Source organism: Paramormyrops kingsleyae, chromosome 6, assembly GCF_048594095.1.
Source record: "Paramormyrops kingsleyae isolate MSU_618 chromosome 6, PKINGS_0.4, whole genome shotgun sequence".
NCBI classification, from domain to species: Eukaryota; Metazoa; Chordata; class Actinopteri; order Osteoglossiformes; family Mormyridae; genus Paramormyrops; species Paramormyrops kingsleyae.
In genome coordinates, this window is record NC_132802.1 from 25,693,279 (window position 1) to 25,713,037 (window position 19,759).

Below are 19,759 nucleotides of genomic sequence, written 5' to 3' on the forward strand. Positions count from 1 at the left end.
GGCCCATACTTGTGGTCTGTAGTTAAACCTGTTAAACATGGCCTTTCCTCCTTATTGTAAAATTAACACTTTTATAAGAACTATAATTAATTGGAATTGAAATTCCTACAGTAGCTTGGGGCAGCGGAATGACTGGTAATGTTTAGTGTTACGCAAGAAAAGCTTCGAGACTGGATGCTTGGGGCTTTGAGGACGCATACTGACCCGGGGACTGGCAACTGGTCTGTTGGTAATTAGCACAAATAAACAGGTGGAGGCATGTGTGAGACAATAAGGCAAGGTGCAACCCTGCAGGGCAGGTCCCTGCTCTCACATGGCAAAATAGCTTCAGTATGGGGAGCAGAAACTGCTTGAGAAATGGCCATTTAACAATGGCTTGTAATGATAGGATACGGAGAGATTATCAAGCTGAAGGAACAGAGAGAAGACTGAGGGAAATGACTGTGGTGGTGTGTTTCATGGTCTGAATCCATGCTGAATATCTGGGCCTAACTGATGACCTGGCCGAGGAGGAGTTCCAGCAAGAAATGCACTTCTGGGGAGCAATGTATCTGGTCCAGTGCAGATCATAGCTGCCCATCTATTGTCATGAAGTTACTAGAAATCATTGCACCAAATGAGGATTTTTTTTTGTCTGTTTACCTGGTTGTTTGGATAAATTTGGTTGTCTTGGGTTTTTTAAGTGTTTGTATCTGTGTCTGTCTATCTGTCTACATTTTTACTTATAGTAACACCTTCGTAAAATGGCCTTCCTGTCTTATTCGGTTATATGTCTCCATTCCCCTAGCCTTGCGCTTATACTCCCCCCACAGGAAACATAAATTCCATATAAGAAAATGTGACGTTATAATACAGACAGACAGCAGGGTTAAATAGAAAAATATTTGCTGATAGTGCCAAAATATACACAAAGTAATGTGGAAAAAAAACTGATTCCACATGTTGGCTGACATGGGGTGGGACTTTGTAGATGCAAATAGTTCCTGGACCTGCCCCTGACAGGCCCCAGCTTTGCTCTCTGAAGTTATGCGGCTATTATCTCAGGCTGTTTACTGAAGGCATGACACACGAAGCACTGGGGATCTAACGTGAAGGCGGGTGGACACGGCCTCTGGAGTTCATCTAGGTTCAAGTCACCACATCTCACACCGGTCGGTTCCGGTCAGGTCTTCACTGGTCGAGGACCCCTGACGAAGTCATCACCATGAAGAGCAGCTTCATTGTCCTGCTTCTCCTCACTGTGAGTTTCTGGTGCAAATGCGTGATTGAAATTTAAATCAGATGTATAACTTAAAAAATACACCTTATGTGTTCTTGACTGTTCTACTCAATAAACACTAAGGGTAGACATACAAGTATCGCAAATGCGTTAGCAGAGGACAGCAGATTTGTTTTTTTGATCACCAGTAAACAAAAAAGAAAAATAATCTGCAGTGAATTTATAGCAGAGTTTTCAAAGTCTGTTTCACAGGCCTCTGTGGACATTTCTGACTGTGAATGTGAATTTACGTTAAACACAAAAGTCTTAAGTTAAAAACAAAAAGTCTTAAATAAAAAACATAAAGTGCCCTAGCGTGACATGTTACACCTGGATCTGAAAGTTGAGACTGAAAGTAATCTGGAAAAAAAGAAAAGAAAAACACGCCCAAACATAATTTTACATTTCAAGCTAACATTCTTAAAAAATTCATGATCTGACGGGTTATGAAAATATTATACAACACTCTTAGTTCTGCTAAGAGTTAATATCTTTGTGTGTAAAAGCACTTCACAAACACATACACACACTGACATGTGCATACCTGTGGGAAATATTTTAGAACTGAACACAAATTTAACATAAAATGTGAATTAAATTATCTGCAAAGAAAATAGTCTCATCACTAATTAATCAAAAATGGTGCACACTGCTTGGTCACAAAAAATATTTAGGCCTACTGATATTCATTCTTCTAAATTGTAATGTACCATTAATCGCGGTCATTAACATACACCAGTATCGGTTGTTTGTTATTTTTTGTAACTAACATTACTCCCAGAGATTAACACGTACTGCTGTCTTTAACCAGTTTTTTCTTTGGAAACTTGAATGATTTAATTGCTTGGACGTTTTGGGATTTTGGTTTCGTTTGTTAAACTTGTTCATTAATATAATAGGATAGGAATTAAATATCTTAAATTTCACATCTAGCATAGCTGTATAATATCTCTCTCTCTGCTGTTGGAGGACAGGCAACGCAGACTGAAAAAAGATTATTTTTGTAGTACTTTAAAGTAGCAAATAGGCTAACTATTCCTGCTTAAGAAAAAAATGGTATTTGTTTCATTTTGCATCATTTCTCAATATGTTGGAATGTTCTCTGATATATTTGTGGCTCTGTGGATTAGGATTAGCACCCGTGTTGGAACAGTCATGGGTTCGATCCTGTGGTCATCAGAGTGATTTCGCACGACAGGCATCGGGGAAAATCTATTGATAAGACAATGACCATAGAAACAAAATAAGCAAAGATCCATCTTCCATAACCACCAACCTGGACCCTCTGTCAAAATACATGACAGGGAGCATCCTAGTGGATGCCGGTCCATCAGAAGGCAGAATAGTCACAGTCACTCACTATGGGAAATGTAGAAACATTAATTCCCCTAAAATTAACGTGTTTCTAGACTGGGTGAAGAAATGGGCAGAGCATGTTGCCATGTTAAGTTACAGTGTCAAACACTGAGCCACCATACTGCCAAAATCTGATTTAATATTATATAACAATAATAATAATACAATGATTCTGAGTTGTCTCTAAAAGTCATTGAAACACCAGGTTTATGACTTGCTATGAAAATGAAACTGGTAATCAGGCAACAGGTAGTGAGGAAAATGCAGATTGCAACCTCCACACACTTTAAATATCTTCTGATATTTTGATGTATTCTTTTTTTGGCGTGCAGCACGCTGTATTTCCTGGGGGTCCACATGTCCACACCTCGCGTATTCTGAGGATATCCTGATACACCCAGCTGCTTTTAAACTAACAGCTGCAAAGTGTGCAATAGGGAGGCATTGTTTGAAACACGGGAAACATTTCTGCAATTAGTCCTTTGATGCAATGGTCCACATAGTTTGCATTTTACCGAGAGGTGTTTGCCCTTGTAGTGGTGCTGCAGCTCCGTGGGATGAGCTCTCGCTGCTTGCTGCCGGAACTGTGGGTCCTCCCTTCTCCCTTCTCCCTGCCCAGTGTTTTCTGTACACTTACTTGCGACAATTTTCTGATGAAAATGCATGATTATTAGCAGTAACTGCACAATGCATAAAAAACCAGACCTTAAGCAGGCATTCAATCCAATTTAAGACATTTTAAAAATATTCTTATTATTTTTATTACTGTCATTTATATTCTATGATCATTTATATCAGGGTTCTTCAAATCTGGACCTCGATTCCAAATCCAGGCCTTGTTTTCAGTTCTCCCAGGTAGTTAGTTTAATAATTATTGATTCTGATTGGTCAGAGGCTTCACACCTGACTGACAGGTAAAGGAAGGCTGGAAAACCAGCAGTGCTTGGACCTCGAGGACCGTGATTTGAATAACCCTGATTTATATCATGAGTAATACGGCCTGAAAATGTGAGGATGTGACCAATGTTGGATGAATGATACAAGGATACTGTTTTTATAGTTTGTTTAGTTCAACTGAAGCATTTTCATAGTGATCGAAATAATTCACAAAACATTTAAAAGTAGGTTGAGAACTGTTGCTTCAAACAGGAACATCACAAATGTTAACCCAGTGGAACATTGCGATTGTTTGGGACTGAGGGAAGTTGTTTTTTTACTTAGTATAGAGCAGTTCTTGCCTCTGTTGTAAGGGACATTTGGAAAGTGCAGTGGATATGAGATAGAGATTTAGGGTACTCAGGAATGCGAATAATGACGGGGTAGGTACACTTTCACCTCAGGGTATTCTTGTGAATAGAGACAACCTACTATCTTCATTAGGAACAATGGAATTTAGGAATTATGTAGATTTTTTTCAAGCCACATTGATTAACTTGTTTTCCTCCGACACTGAATTGACCCCATGCCATATGTTCCCAGTAATTTTGCCTTTTCTGTCCCATCAGGTAACTGTGACGCATTGCTTTGGACACATGTGGGAAAATATGGTTTGTACAATGCCAACTTTAAGCGATTCTGCCTACCGAGATCTCTATGTAAAGGTGTCGTAAACCTGGCTCCTACCTGCTTTCTCATATGAAAGGAAACGCTGAGGCGCTCCAAAAGAAGATGGGTTCTGTCAACAATCGAGCTGCAGGAAGAGGACAAAGGCCCGTTCCCAAAAGAGGCGACTAAAGTCAGTGTGATATCTCACCACTTTGCTTCCCATCAACTTCACTGTGGGTCTGCCAATTAACACCCCTTCGGCTTGTTTTTTTATCTCCGCAGCTTTTTAATGATCAAGAAGTTAATTACAAACTGAAATACTTCATTAGTGGAGAAGGGGTGACAGAGCCTCCAATGGGCGTGTTTTCCATCGATGATCAAACTGGTGTGGTCTTTGTGAATAAACCCATCGATCGGGAGAAAAACCCAACGTTTCACGTGAGCATTCCAGACACTACAGCTACCCCGACCCCCACGGATTCTTCTATACATATTTATGTCATATATATTCTATGATTTATATATTTGTAGTACATTTAACAATATATTGAAAGGCTTATAAACTCTGATGGGAGATCATTAAAACAAATAAACTAATGAATATATATGTGTGTTTGTTCTGTTTGTTTTTATTTCATAGAATAACTGCCATTAAAATGACCTCTTTTATTTTATTTAATGTTTTATTTGGTTACCTTAATCCTTGTTAAGACTTACGATCTACCACATGAAAGTGATTCCTAACCTTTCTTTCTCTTGCTGGGAACAGGTTCGGTTTGACGTTCTCGACAGGGTAACTAACGCAATCGTGGACAGAACACTAGCGTTTGACGTGGCAATAAAAGACATTAACGATAATGCGCCTGCCTTCGACAGGTCCGTAATTAATGCCGATGTAAAAGAGACCACGAAAGGGGGTGAGATGTCCCTTGCTTTTTACCTTGTTTCTGAGCCCCCCCACCTAATAGGTAAGGTTCTGGACTGTCTTGTTAATGTCCCTCACTTTCTCCACCAGGGCTTCTTCCAATCAATATACGAGCAATGGATGCCGATGAGGAGGACACAGACAACTCTAAGATCTCCATGCGGGTGGTTCTCCAGGAACCATCCTCCCCAAATATTGGCCTCAAACACCTGAATGGCACAGATCTGTGGCAGCTGACACTTTCAGGCTGCTTCGACTACGATGTAAGTACTCGATGTGGTGACAAAATAGAGGTCTCTCCATCAAATTTTGCTAACATGAACCTATTGCAGTAAATGTGACGAAGGCTGAGGAGCTGGTCAACTGAAGCATTTCCATAGTGATTGAAATAACTCACAAAACATTTTAAGTAGTTTGAGAACTGTTGCTTCAAACATCACAAATGTTAACCCAGGCGAACATTACGATTGTTCCGAAATGTGGGAAGTCGTTTCTTACTTAAGTTCAGGGCAGTACCTCATCTGTCTTGTCATCACGGTTCATTGTTGTCACCCGGGCATCTATGTCAACTCAAAGAGATTAACAAGCTTAACTCAGTGAGATTAATAACTCTCAACTCCCACTGCCCTCCATTGTAAAAAAAAATGCAGTTCAGGGGAATTAATAACTATAAACTATACTACATGGAAAAAGTATTGGGACACCTGGCCATTACACCTACAGGAACTTTTATGACATTGCATTCTAAATACATACTGTAGGCATCAATGTGTAGTTGGTCCTCCCTTTGCAGCTATAACAGCTGCCACTCTTCTGGGAAGGCTTTCCAGTAGATTTTCGAGTGTGTCTGTGGGAATTTTTGTCCATTCATCTAGAAGAGCATTTGTGAGGTCAGGCACTGATGTTGGATGTGAAGGCCTGGCTCGCAATCTCTTTTCTCTAGTTCATCCCAAAGGTGTTCAATCTGGTTGAGGTCAGGGCTCTGTGCAGGCCAGTCAAGTTCTTCCACACCAAAGTCACCCAACCATGTCTTTATGGACCTTGATTTCCCAGTCTAGAATATGATCTCACTGTGATCTCATAGGTTATCTTATACCATGAGACTACTGCGATACCACTGCAGGATCAATTTGAAATCACACACTGACCACACGTCGATCTCATCATTTTATCTCGTACTGTGAAATCATCATGATACCCACGTGATATCATGCTCATTATCTATAGATGAAAGAGATGCATAAAATATTTTGACCAAATGTATAGGTTCATATCGTTCATTAAACATTCCACAAGTATGTTTCAACTTTAAACAACAAACAAACAAGCTTTATTTGTCATTTGCGAGCAAGTACAGGTACATTGGAGTGCTTCTGTTCACCAACAGCATCTTGCTCTTCATAGCTTGGGGGTCACAGCACAGGGTCTTACTGTAAGACATTTCAAAAGATTTTTACAGTAAATTACTGGCAACACTGCACCATAACTATTTTGTTTTTACAGTAGTAAAACTATAATAGTTTATCATAGAAACATAGGTGAACTGTATAATGCCGTAATTCAATTTTTATTATTAAGATTGTATCAACTGTATATATTTAGTTTTGTAAGTCATTCATTTAAATCATACTTATCTGAATTCATATAATTCAAAATAGCAAAAAATGACATTTAAAGTAACAACATGCATTAACTTACATGCACAGCATTCAGCTATTCACAGAACACACACAAAAAAATTGCACAGTGAATATAAAAAGTCCGCACACCCCTGTTAAAATGCAAGTTATTTGTGATATTAAAAAATGAAAGCATTTGAAAGCTTTTCACATGTTTAATGTGACCTATAACCTGTATGATTGGAAAAACAAACAAATCTGCCAAAGGGAAAATATACAAAGACATACAATAATCTGGTTGCATAAGTGTGCACACCCTTAAACTAATACTTTGTTGAAGCACATTTTGATTTAAATACAGCATTTTGGGTACACGCCTGCCATCAATTAGAGTGGCTCTGATTAACCCCAAATAAAGTTGTGCATGTCAAACATTGTACATTTTTATATCCCCCCCCCCCCCAACAGATTTGTTTGTTTTTCAATTGAATTGTACAGGTTATAGGTCACATTAAAGGTGGGGAAGTTTTATTGTGGTCCCATTTTTTTACATCACAAAACCTGGCATTTTAACAGGGGTGTGTACACTTTCATATGTACTGTATTTGAAATAGAACTGTAGAAATTTGTTTGCGGAACAGAATTTTTTTAGACAACTTTGTGAAACAGCATGATGATATAAACTGGCAAAAAATACTACAAACAACTGCCAGTATAACACAATATAGTTCAGAGACTGTATTCATGTTCAGGAGGTGAACCAAAATAACCACCAGCAATACTCACCAATGTCTCAGCTAATCCAAGTTCCTCCATTCGACCTCAGTGCCTGGAGAAGGCAGGACGACATTCTGTTGTTAAATTACATATGCACTTGTGGTACGCTAACCAAGTTAACTAATGTTAACTCTTAAATTACAATAAATGAAACCTACCGCATACGAACACTACAAATAGAAAGGTGACCTCCCAACAATAGTATAATAGTTTAAAATGCCCGTTTTAATATGAATATTTTTACATTTAACCTAGTTAAATTAATGTTAACTTAGCTAATGCTAACGTAGGACTGACGTCAGCATACATCGTGAACCTCTATCAGAGAATATTACTAGCACTGCCTTGTAGTAAATTTGGTGAACTTTACCCCTTGACTGTAACAGTTTCATAAAGCCAACAATTGATTTAGCTTTGAGAAAATAAACTAATATCAACTGTCAAGTGAAATGTTAACCTGGTTTACATTTGAAAAACATACTGCTAACTACTGCTCACGCTAATGTTAAAGAGCGACTGTTTTGCACATCAGATCAGATAATCGTGTCTAAGGCTAATGCATTTATAATCGTGACGCATTTACTTTTGCTACTGGTTGGTTCTCACCCTGCCTTCAAGTCACGTAGGACTTGGGGGGGCGTATCATTACAACAATCATGGCAGAGGCAATGATCCACTGTAGTCGGATCTTCTGAGTAGGACTTGAGAGCAGCATAAGTCCCATAGTAAAAATCCTCTTCATGAACACCACCTCCGTTGCTCGATTCCGGTTGCATCCACTGAATCAGGCAAAACCACTGAATTGTAGCTTTAGATTCATGCGTGTTGCTTCTGCTGAACTCCTTTCCTCACAACACCCGCTGATCTGGTTTTGGTTTCCAATCACTCGATGGTGATTTATGAAACTATTTATGAAAATAATTGCCGCCAAAAGTAAATACAGTAATTAACATCAATTTTTTAAATGCAATAATTCTCTGTATACAGTGTTTGGCGACAGCCAAAACTCCTGTGAAGCAGTGGAGACTACAGTTATTTACTGTACAATTAATTTGCAGTTTTGTACTGCACAGTATGTGGTAAATAACTGTAGAAATCCCAGAAATGTCTAACAGTGCAGGTAACATGCAGCACCCCTGGAGCTGGGGGTTAAGGGCCTAGCTCAGGGGACCACAGACAACTATTCTGCCAAGACCAGGGCTCAAACCAGTGATCGTTTGATCACCAAGACACCAAGACTCTGATCATTTGATCACAGAGAGTTAGCCTGCTGAGCCACTCCCCACCTAAGCATATTAACCACGCAAATATTACAGGTTACAACAAATAATTATCTTCAGATATATGATCTACATTACCTTATGCTACATTTATCCCACAACATTAATTCAGGTGCTATGCTTGTGGGATGCACAAGACACAAACATAACTTTTTTTTGTTTGGTCCTGTGGGGAACCTCTTTTTTGATTATTATGGGTTAAAATACCGGAGGATATGGGGTAAGGGGGGGTCCGTACCCGTTTTTGCCTGTTGGCCCCCAAATCACAAGTATGGCACAATATCAGACAGGTGATATCATGATGTCATGTCACTGTGAGACCATTATGAGATTAAGATTTGATCTGATATACGTTAGATATTTATCTTGGTGATATCTAATATATATCATACCCTGACTGGGTTGTGTACTGGGGCACAGTCATGCTGGAACAGAAAAAGGCCTTCCCCAAACTGTTCCCTTCACTGGAACTAAGGGCCCAACCCCTGAAAAACAATACCATACCATTCTCCTTCCTCCACCAAACTTTACAGTTGGCACAATGCAGTCAAGCAGGTAACATTCTCTTGACATTTGCCAAACCCAGACTCGTCTATCAGACCGAAACTCAGAGAAGCCTGATTCATCAATCCACAGAACATGTTTCCACTGCTCCAGAGTCCAGTGACGGTGTGCTTTACGCCACTCCATCCGACGCTTGGCATTGCGCTTGGCGATGTGAGGCTTGCATGCAGCTGCTCGGCCATGGAAGCCCATTCCATGAAGCTCCCGGTGCACAGTTATTGTGCCTGAGTTAGTGCCAGATGAAGTTTGGAAATCTGCAGTTATTGAATCAACAGAGCGTTGGTGACTTTGACGTACTATGCACCTCAGCACTTGGCATCCCTGCTCTGTTACATTATGAGGTCTGCTGCTTTTATGGCTGAGTTTATTTTTTCCTAAATGCTTCCATTTTGCAATAATTCCACTTACAGTTGTCTATGGAATATCTAGAAGGGAATAAATATCACAAACGGACTTATTGCAAAGGTGACATCCCATGACAGTACCACACTTGAATTCACTGAGCTCTACAGAACGACCCAATCTTTCAGAAATGTTTGTAAACATGACTGTATGGCTAGGGGCTTGATTTTATATACCTGTGGCATTGGGTCTGGAGGAAGCACCTGAATTCAATGAGTAATAAGTGAGTCCCTATAATTTTGTCCATACAGTGTACCATTGGCTGACTTTGTGCATGATATGCAGTACACTGGATGAGTTAAAAAAACAAATATATAGTAAGACCGAGTATAAAAGAACCAAAACAAACAGACATGCGTCATCATACCCAACACCAGCCAAAAGTTTTTTACATACCAAGTTGCCTTCAAAGGAGAGTGATAGTGCTGCATCACATGACCTGGCCACCTGACCTAAACACAGTCAAAATGGGTGCTGCTGGAAAAGCATCCCTGGGGGCCAAGTCATAAAAATAACATAAAGGTGACAGCGGGGTCAGCCAATCCCTGGCACAACTGGGGTTAAGAGCTGTGATCAAGGGCCCAATGGTGGGATCACTCTGTTGACCCAGGGATTTGAACCGGCAACCTTCTGAGTCCCAACCCACAGAGTTGCCCCCTCCCCCAAGATTTCTTTTTTGTTTTTTTTTTTAATATACTTTTTGGTTAGTACATAATTCCATAAATATTATTTTTATGGTTTACGTCTTTATAATTATCCTGAAATGTAGAGAACAGTACAAATAAACCTTTCTATGGGTAGATGTGTCCAAACTTTTGAGTGGTACTATACACACAATGGGCAAAGTTAACATTATGGCTGTATGTCTACATCTTACAGAAAGAAAAGAAATACAAAGTCCTTATTGAAGCCAGAGATAACGGACGTCCCTCACTCTCCTCAACTGCAACTGTCAACATCAATATTTTGGATGGCAATACTCATCTGCCCGTGTTTACAAAGGCTCAGGTGAGCCAGAACTTGTCCTTGTGCCCATTCAGGTTAGAAAATGGGTGTGTCGTGGACCATCACTGCACTGCTCAGAAACGATATGGGTTTGCTTCAGTGGGGTGCAATAAGTGTAAAATTTTTAAGTCTGTAATTTAAGTTTTAGAATATATATAAACATTCATAAACAAACAATCAGGTAAACATCAGTTAAGTGCCACATTCATGTTAAAATTACAATGAATGACAGTCTTGCAGTATGGTTTTTCAAAGACATTACGCATAACTCGTTTTAGACTCTCTGTGTGTTTTCCAGTTATGCTTGAGGTAACAGAATTTCAGTACAAATACAGTGGTACCTCGGTTCCGGACTCCGGATCGAATCCTAAAAAGTTTGAGTTCTGATCGAATTTTTCCCATAAGAAATAATGGAAAACCAATTAATTGGTTCCCGGCCCCCCAAAATTACACCTAAATATGTTTTTTTTTTTTTTTTTTTTTAGCATTTAAACACAAAATGAACAGGATAAAACAAGAAGAGCATTTTTTTTCTTAATGGCTTCCAAAGCGATAAAGATCTTATCCCAACATTACCCCTGTCCTGCCCCGATCGTCCGCTCCTTCCGTGTGCCACGCCCCCTTGTTAACCTCGTGTGGGATCCCCATGTGATCAGCTGTTTCTGGTTGTTTTCATTAGTCTTCTGTATTAAGTCCGCGTTTCAGTTTGTTTCCCCAGTCCGGTCATTGGGTGCGTTCGACCTGCTTACAGCGCTGGCTTAAAGCAACGCATTCTGATCCTGACGCAATGCATTACGGTTAGATGCATTGCGACCTCTCACACGGTTGCACAAACTGGAACCGCCTCCGTGACGACGCACCTTTGCCCTTATTGGCTGAAGAGTATAGTTACACGCATGACGTTTGTATCGCAGGCAGTTCTGATTCGTAATCTGCTATTTCTCCCCAGTATCACGTAAAGCAGTGAGAACTGGTTTTCAGTTAATTTACCTGGTAAAATAAAATTTTAAAAAATGACATAAATGCTCTAATAGTACACATAAGTTAGTGGTTTATTTATTGTTAGTTACTGTAATGTTGCGCTGCTTTATTTGGTTAATCGTCCAGTCTGTGAAGAAGGCATTCAAGTAAGAATTGCTTTGTAGTATGACTCATTTCCTGGCGCGTGCAATTTATATTAGGTCAGCGTTCACGGTTCGACTTCTGATATTCAGATCGAGTTCTAGGTCAAACTGGTTTGTTCGACTTTCAAGAAATTCCAGTTCTAGTGAGTTCGAGAACCGAGGTACCACTGTATTGCTTTCCTTCTTTATGTTTGGAACAGTCCTGGGTTCATGTAAGGCTCCAGAAAGTGGCATCAGGAGAGGGTTTGTTGTTCCTAGGGCCCCACCGAAATAGTCACTTCACCCCCCGCCCCAGTGTAGTGACTGTTTGTGGCCAGCAGGGGGTCCCCAAATCTTTGGGGCCCCACGCAAAAGCTTGGTTTGAGGGGAGGTAAACACTGCTGCTGCTGTGTCCAAAAAGCATGTGTCTCATTATCAAAAGCCACCATTACAGTGTGTCGATACAACTGTTTGCAGTATGAGGCTGAAACGATGGAGCTGGTCACCAATCAGGAAATTCTCAGAATAAAGGTGGAGGACAAGGATACGCCCAACACAACTGCATCACGGGCCAAATTCACAATCGTGAAAGGCAACGAGGAAGGCAACTACAAGATTGAAACGGACCCAAAGACTAATGAAGGTGTATTAACTGTCATCCAGGTTGGTATACTTTCAATAGGAAATTTACTCAATAATGCCTGACAGGTGCCATATTAAAACATGATTAACTACAAGTTATTTAAGAGAAGACAAACTTAATATTGCCTCAATAAATAGCTGAAGATGTTTCTTCATCATTACAGGGAAATAAACTAAAAAATTATATGCATGTGTCTACTTTATTAAATGTAAAAACCTGCTCGGTTTATGGGAAACTCAGCTGACCGTTTTACCATAATAAGGAAATACGGTGTTGTGTTTTTAGGATGTATGCGTTCTTAGGATGACGACAGTGTTGTGCTTCTCCTTAGGCGAACGACTATGAGAAGACGACGCTGGCAAACCTGCAGATAGCCGTAGAGAACGAGGAGCCGCTCTTCGTGTGCGACTCCGACTCGCAGAAGACCCAACCAAAGCCGCAGACCGTCAATGTGGCTGTTGCCATTAAAGACGCCAATGACCCACCGCAGTTCAAGAAGGTCAGAAACGAAGTGTTTCAGACAGAGGAATCGCCGCCTGGAGCCCTACTGTACACGCCAGAGGTGACCGACGAGGATTCAGATGTTTCAAAACTAAGGTGCGTATTATGACTTGAAGTGCTGCTGTTTCACTCAATATTTTAACCGCAGTACATTTTTAATAATGCATTATTACAGTGACTTGAGTCACTTACATTATTTACATTTGAAGCAAAATACAGGTAACTTGACTCATAATATCTGACTACATCTGTTTTTTTTCCCCCTGGCGAAAAAGGTATGAAAAAGTAACGGATCCAGAAAACTATGTATCAATTGACTCAAAGACAGGTGTTGTAACGACTGTAAAAAAGATGGATCGGGAGTCTCCGCATGTGGCCAATAATACTTACGCCATTGTGATGCGTGCGATTGATGACGGTAAGGAGCCTTGGTGTTCAAAATATTAACGCACAGTGTCCGAGGGAAAAATGACTGACAAAAGGTGTATCGTTAAACTGTAAGATATGTTTTCTCTTAAATTGTGTACTGAATGAAATAGGAAAAGTTTGAAGTATATTTAAAAATGTTCTTAAAAAAAATCACACTCTTAACAAAGGCTCGTTAAGTGCCCTTGCCTGTCATTCAAATAGGATTTGCAAGTCTTTCAGTCAATATGCAGCCAGTCTCCCTAATGCCCTGCCGCTGCGTTTCAGGTCAGCCTCCCAGCACCGGCACGGCCACCGTGCTGATCCACCTCACCGACATCAATGACAACGTGCCATACTTGGTTAACAAGACTCTGGTGCTGTGTGGGAACAAGGACAGCAAGGTGGAAATTTTAGCAGACGACAAGGACAACCACCCGTTCAGTGGCCCTTTCGTGTTCTCCCTGCGCGGGAATGATCCCAATGTGAAGAGTCGCTGGAAATTAGACCCTGACATAGGTAAGTGACTTGGGGGTGAAAATACAGAACTCGTACTACAGAGTGTCTTCAATTTACATAAAAATGCCGCCTTCTGATGTGTGCACATTTACATTTTTTTTTTTTCCTGCCAGTTGAAAAATATATCACAGAAAAATGGCTGTGTGACTCCTCTCATTTCGACGTGCAGAGTGTAATTTAAAGAAAAATATACTTATGTATATGTACTGTTGTTTTAATACTACATATTTTAAGCTAGCACTAAACACCAACTTAGTGTGGGTATGTGGATCCCCCTCCCGCAGGTAATAGTGCCACTCTGGTGAGCCTGAAGAGCCTGGCGTATGGAAACTACTCGGTCCCCCTCAGGGTCCTCGACCAGCAGGGCAAAGGGGCCGACGAAGACCTCAGTCTGGTGGTTTGCAACTGCGGGAAGGAGAAAACGTGTCGGAAGCGCATGTCGCCATCCTCCTCGCTGGGTGGAAAGGGGGCGCTCACACTCATCTGTGGCATCCTGCTGCTGCTATGTAAGCCAAACACTTGCCCACCCCCAGAACACACGCCATGCCGCCTCACAATCACGTGTTGGTGCTGTCTTGTTTATGTTTCTTTATGTTTTTACGGTTAGATGTTCTTTATGTTTTTAGTTAGACTAAAATGTGTGATGATATCAAAGACTGGAATCAGGTACCATGCAGCCATTAATATAGGCTACTACAGCCCATTCCAAAGCCCAATATATTTAATTTCCCCAGTCTGCCTCATTTACGTCAGTTGTGCAGATTGGTTCCGTCAGGCGCTGTAGTAAACCTGAGGCACATAGTTTGGAACTACTAATTATCAAGATGTCAACTACATGGAAATTCTCTCAGCTGGAAACTCAAAAGTGGCGCAACAGCTACCTGCAATGGTTGCAATGCCATCCTTTCAAGATGAGGTACTGACAGCGTCATTTAATGCAACAAATATAATTAGGTGCTTGCAGAAACATCATAAGGAAGAATACTGAGAAACTGCGAGGTTTAGTCAAGCGAGGAATGCACTGACACCTACTGCAAAAGATCAGATTGGAATCAGAAGATATAGATATTTAATGGTCGGATCGGGACATCCCCACAAAATATAGGGACACCTGCCCATTTTTCAAATCCATTTTTTTAAAATTCAGACTAAACTGGAACATCCCTTTTGAAAACAAGGGAAATCCCATGTTGCCTCAGCAACAGTGTAACTCGTGTGACTCGCTTTCAGTGCCGGTGTGTCTGCTGTTCTTTTGCATGCCGAGGGAATCACACAAGCCTGTGACCATGCATGAGGAGGGGAATCAGACGCTGATCAAATACAATGAGGAATGCGGAGGCACGCGGTGTAAGGTAAGGTGGATCTCACTGCACTCTGCTGGATTCCTGTGTCGGGCGAACCCAGAAATAAGCAGATCTTATCACAGGAGCAGAAGTTCTTTTGTAGGTTCGATCATATTATGTTGCAAAACTTGAGATATTATCATAATTACCCCTTTCCCCCAGAATGAGCCACAAATGATGACTCCCTCCAGCCCTGGAGCAGTCACAGATGGACTGAAGTACCAGAGTATGCCGGTAGGGTGGGAGCAAGCTTTCGTCTGTTGTTTAAATGCCAAGCACGCCATAAACACACCAGCGACATCAGCGTGCCAACGAATGGCATCCCTGCTAAGTCGTCTTGGTGTTACTCCAGGAGCCCTAGGCAGCTTGCCACGCTCACGCTGATCCCTCTCCCCATTCAGACCTCCTTTGCCCCAGCCTGCCGTCTCACCTAAGTGCCGACGGGGATTTCTCCCCCCTGCCCAGAGGGCCTTCTCTGGCACGGGGATCTTCAGACCCCACACTCTGCCCTTCTAAGCATCTGCTAATCTGCAGCAATTACCCGACTCTGGCAAGGCACAGGACACACACAGTTAGTTATTCTGGGCACCAAACTGCCTCCTTCTGAATGAAAACCGGCTTAAATCTGCCTACAGTATTACCAGTTTATTAAATCCATTTGCTCAGTTACAAAAAGACTGCCAAGGGTGTGTTCTGTAATAGCTTCAAATATCAAGTCATGCCAAAGAGCTGGTGAGTGGCATTATGTCATAAATTATTTCCAGTTGCAGATGGCATATTTCCATATTCGAAAGCTACTGCATAACCAAACATACCAGTGATTATCTGATTCCTTCATGTTCTCCCACGCACCCTGTTCCTACAAATAAGTCTGGCACAGCAGATTAGATTGGCACCAACGGGTTTATTTTTAAATCTTTATGACCGATGCCAGGCTAATTAAAGTTCTAATCTCCAGGTTTCGGCAAAAGTGCATGGAGTGAGTGTAAACTGTTTTTCGTATGTGGTAAAACATTTTGGAAAAATATGAAAATAAATGCACCAGTCTCGTTCTTGCCTTGCAGACAGGCCTAGCAGGTTTCTCTTCTCTTTTATTAGCTCCGGCAGTTGTCTCAGACATCTGGTTTCAGAAACCCTGAGAGTAGCATGACCCTGCAAAGCCAGCCAAGAGGAATGGTGAGTGACAGCATCATATCTGACCCTTACAGCTTATTGAGGAACCAATGATCAGAGCAGGCGTATTACTTTGACCTCCAGCCTTCTGGCGTAACGTTATCTACTGACACAGGCTTCGTGCTCCAACAGTGCCCTTTTCTCGATAAACTACACCTCCGTTGTTTACGATTGCACTTAGCACGTTATATTCATTGCTGCAGCCTCCGGTGCCCTGCTCCCTGCTCCGTGATGACATTGTGATTTGTCTGCAGGGTTTTTACAGCGACGACGTTCCCATGAGGGGGCAGTATACTAACGGTGTAAACACCATCAGAGTAAGTGCCGTGTTGCTGGTAATGGAGAGGAGTGATTGAAAAGACAGATTTTTAAAACACACCATAACACGGCAAAGAAGTCATTTAACACTGACGGCATTTGTTAAAACAGCAGCGATTACTATGTGAATTGTAACATGGTATCTAGAATGTTCCCCTGGGACTGAGAATCAATATTATGAATCTTAATATTAATCTTATACTATAATACATACTATTATAATACAGTAGCCCCCTCCTTATCTGCGGGATAGCTGAAAGCACAGATAACAGCAAACCATTGGCGGACCCCCATATGTAACATGATTTTTGTGTTTTTATGTATGGTAATTGATAAATCGGGGGATGATAGAGCAAGAATATCATGCTTTTTATACCCTTCAAAGGACAAAGGAACAATAAAAAGAAAAACATTCTGTTACACATTTTATAATTGTTTTGGACCGGGTTAAACTGTGGGTAACTGATACCACGGACAAAGGGGGACTACTGTATTATACATAATGAAGACATTAATCAGTGAGTTTTTACACACATAGGCTACATGCAGTCATACATATAATGCTAATGCTATGATTAAGTCTCACAAAATCCATTCTTCATTCTCATTCACATCATAATCATGATTAACAGCAAATTTACATTTGTTTGCTTGGATGCTAATTCGTTCTGTGTAACATATTGTTAATTTCCAGAATGGAACTTCGAGATGCTCAAGATCCCAAAGCATGTTTGGAGACTTTTACATGTATAAGTTCATCCAGAAGGTAGGAAGAATATCTGCATAAGTTGAACTGTATGCTTATAAAGTAGGCCTTGTATTTCTATAGAATACATGGAAATAATTGTGGATGAAAACTTAATTCTAAAAATACGATAAACGCAGCGTATTCCTGTTTTGGATGTGGGTAACCATACCATCAATGCTTCAATCTAGTAAATCACATAAATACTACATCATACTGAAGATCATTTTGAACCCCCATCGCCCAAAAATTTATGTTACGATTGTGAACATGTGCATGTACTTGAATAATAGGCTACATGTACAGACAGATAAATGCCAGGGGATATTTTTCTATATATGTACTCATGGATAAAAATTGACTGGGAAATTGACTTTTTTTACTTAAGTTACAGTATAATGAAGTGGTGTAACACAAAGATTTCCGGTCTAACTGGAAAAACAGTATCATTAAGTTCTGTGCTGTTTATAACATACGGCTGACTAGTTGTAATGTCTTAAAAATTACCTGGAAGACGCCGTCAAGACGTGTCCTCAGCTTTTTTCAACAAGCAGACATCACACAATTGTCCTTGTAATATTTTTCCTTCACGTCATGAACACTCCTTAAATAACCAGGCCCAGAGTATACAGTATGAGGGCGAGGCAGACATCAGAAGTATAACATACAGTACTTGTGCATATGTTCAGTCTCATTGATTTTCTTGATCTGGTTGTTCAGAGGTTGCTTGACGTGGAGCAGAACTCGCAGGACTCTTCGGAATACCATCCCCACGGATACGCCTATGAGGGGGAAGGCAACAGCGTCCATTCGCTGGACAAACTGTCGTTTGATAACCACAGCGACAGTCTGAACTTCCTTCAGGACCTGGGGCCCAAGTTTAACAACCTGGGAGGAATATGTCACCGTGACATGGAGAAGAAAAACTAGGACAGCTTCACCATTTACCAGGCAAACTGGAAGCTTTAGGCCATTTCCTTCCACCTGTTCATACATTTTCTGTATAAAATATGTTTTGATGGATATTTCATACTGCAGGCTAATAAATGACATTGGTATATCTTTATGTTGCAACCCATGGAGAACAACAGCACCTTAGGGTCTTTGAATGGAAAGCACAAACATTTCCACAATTATGGAGAAATTCTATAAGAAGGTGGAAGATGTTGTTGACCTAGGGAGAGGCATAACCATCCATTTTGGCTGTACCTTAACACCACTAATGTAACACTAATTTCCCTCAGACCCTAATGCTTGACCCTGCACCTTGGCCTTGTCCTAGTGTTACCATCTCTGCAAGCTGCACATTCTGTTCTCTTATTTGTCTCCTGTTGTGCCCTCACCAAAATGGCCGTATTCTTCCCCTCCTCTTTTGTTAGGTGGGCTTCCACTAACACCCCTGTGTCACTTAGTGCAGTTCGCCATCCCACCCAAAGCACATTCAACACCCAAAAAAAACATAGTTGATTTTTCTTTTTACATGAGAAAGTTTCAAAGCAGGTGCAACGTATCAGTTTTGAACTTCATATATTCTTACTGCAAATATTACTGGTAAAACTGTTTAAGATGGCATATGGATGAATGTAATATTCAGTGTTTTAATGCAAGCTACTTACATAATTCACAATTGAATACTATTTAAAATAAAGGTTTTATATTGCTGAAATTACTTGTGTTTACTTGTGAAATTTCTTGTGTTTATTTTTTGCAACACCAGAACACCTGTTGTGACTAGACGGCTTAAAGGTCCATCCTTATTCACTATGGCGTGTTATTGCATCGTCATCCTGCTTACACCATATATACAGTACTGCTTATTGTTCCAGTTCATCCGATAAATTGGTCTTGGTTGAATTCTTGATTGCCTGAATGACATCATTCGAACAACGTCATGCCGCAAATATTAGGAAGGAAAGTGATTTTATGGATAATTTCACCCTGCCAAAGTTTTGAAGCAAACTATAAATATCTAAGAATACAGGAAAGCAATTTTGCTGTGATGAACATTCATGTAAGCAACTTGAAATGTTTTTGACAGGGGCAAGAACTACAGAATACATATTTTTAATACTGACCAAGATAAGTGCAAGGAGAATGATCAGCCATATTAAAAGTCTTTTTTTGTTGTTGTTTTTATTTATTTTTAAATGCCCTTAAATGATAAGCTTTTCCTAGATTTACCTCTCATTAATAAAGTAGACCTTGGTGTTAAAATAAAAGTGAAATCCAGATTTGTTGGGGAGAAAAATGGACCATGCCACTCAGAAAGTCTACATTT

The 19,759-nt window shown here is 40.6% G+C and overlaps 1 protein-coding gene and 1 long non-coding RNA gene across 2 annotated transcripts in view; one reads left to right on the plus strand and one right to left on the minus strand.

Moving 5' to 3' along the window:
- The first annotated feature begins 1,020 nt into the window (after nucleotides 1–1,020).
- cdh26.1 (cadherin 26, tandem duplicate 1) lies at nucleotides 1,021–19,150 on the plus strand. Its single transcript, XM_023805514.2, has 18 exons — nucleotides 1,021–1,240; nucleotides 4,120–4,161; nucleotides 4,257–4,349; nucleotides 4,442–4,597; nucleotides 4,929–5,076; nucleotides 5,175–5,347; nucleotides 10,606–10,734; nucleotides 12,312–12,497; nucleotides 12,809–13,074; nucleotides 13,254–13,396; nucleotides 13,672–13,902; nucleotides 14,187–14,408; nucleotides 15,133–15,254; nucleotides 15,408–15,479; nucleotides 16,344–16,421; nucleotides 16,673–16,735; nucleotides 17,431–17,502; nucleotides 18,202–19,150. Exons 1-18 carry the CDS (start codon nucleotides 1,205–1,207, stop codon nucleotides 18,409–18,411), a joined length of 2,442 nt encoding a protein of 813 aa, XP_023661282.2. The 5' UTR covers nucleotides 1,021–1,204; the 3' UTR covers nucleotides 18,412–19,150.
- Nucleotides 6,372–19,759, minus strand: part of LOC111840555 (uncharacterized) — a 37,586-nt gene continuing 24,198 nt past the window's right edge. Inside the window, exons 2-3 of the long non-coding RNA XR_002837448.2 lie at nucleotides 7,490–7,532; nucleotides 6,372–6,514 (exon numbers count right to left, since the gene is read on the minus strand). This is a non-coding gene — a long non-coding RNA (uncharacterized lncRNA). The remainder of the gene's footprint in view (nucleotides 6,515–7,489; nucleotides 7,533–19,759) is intronic.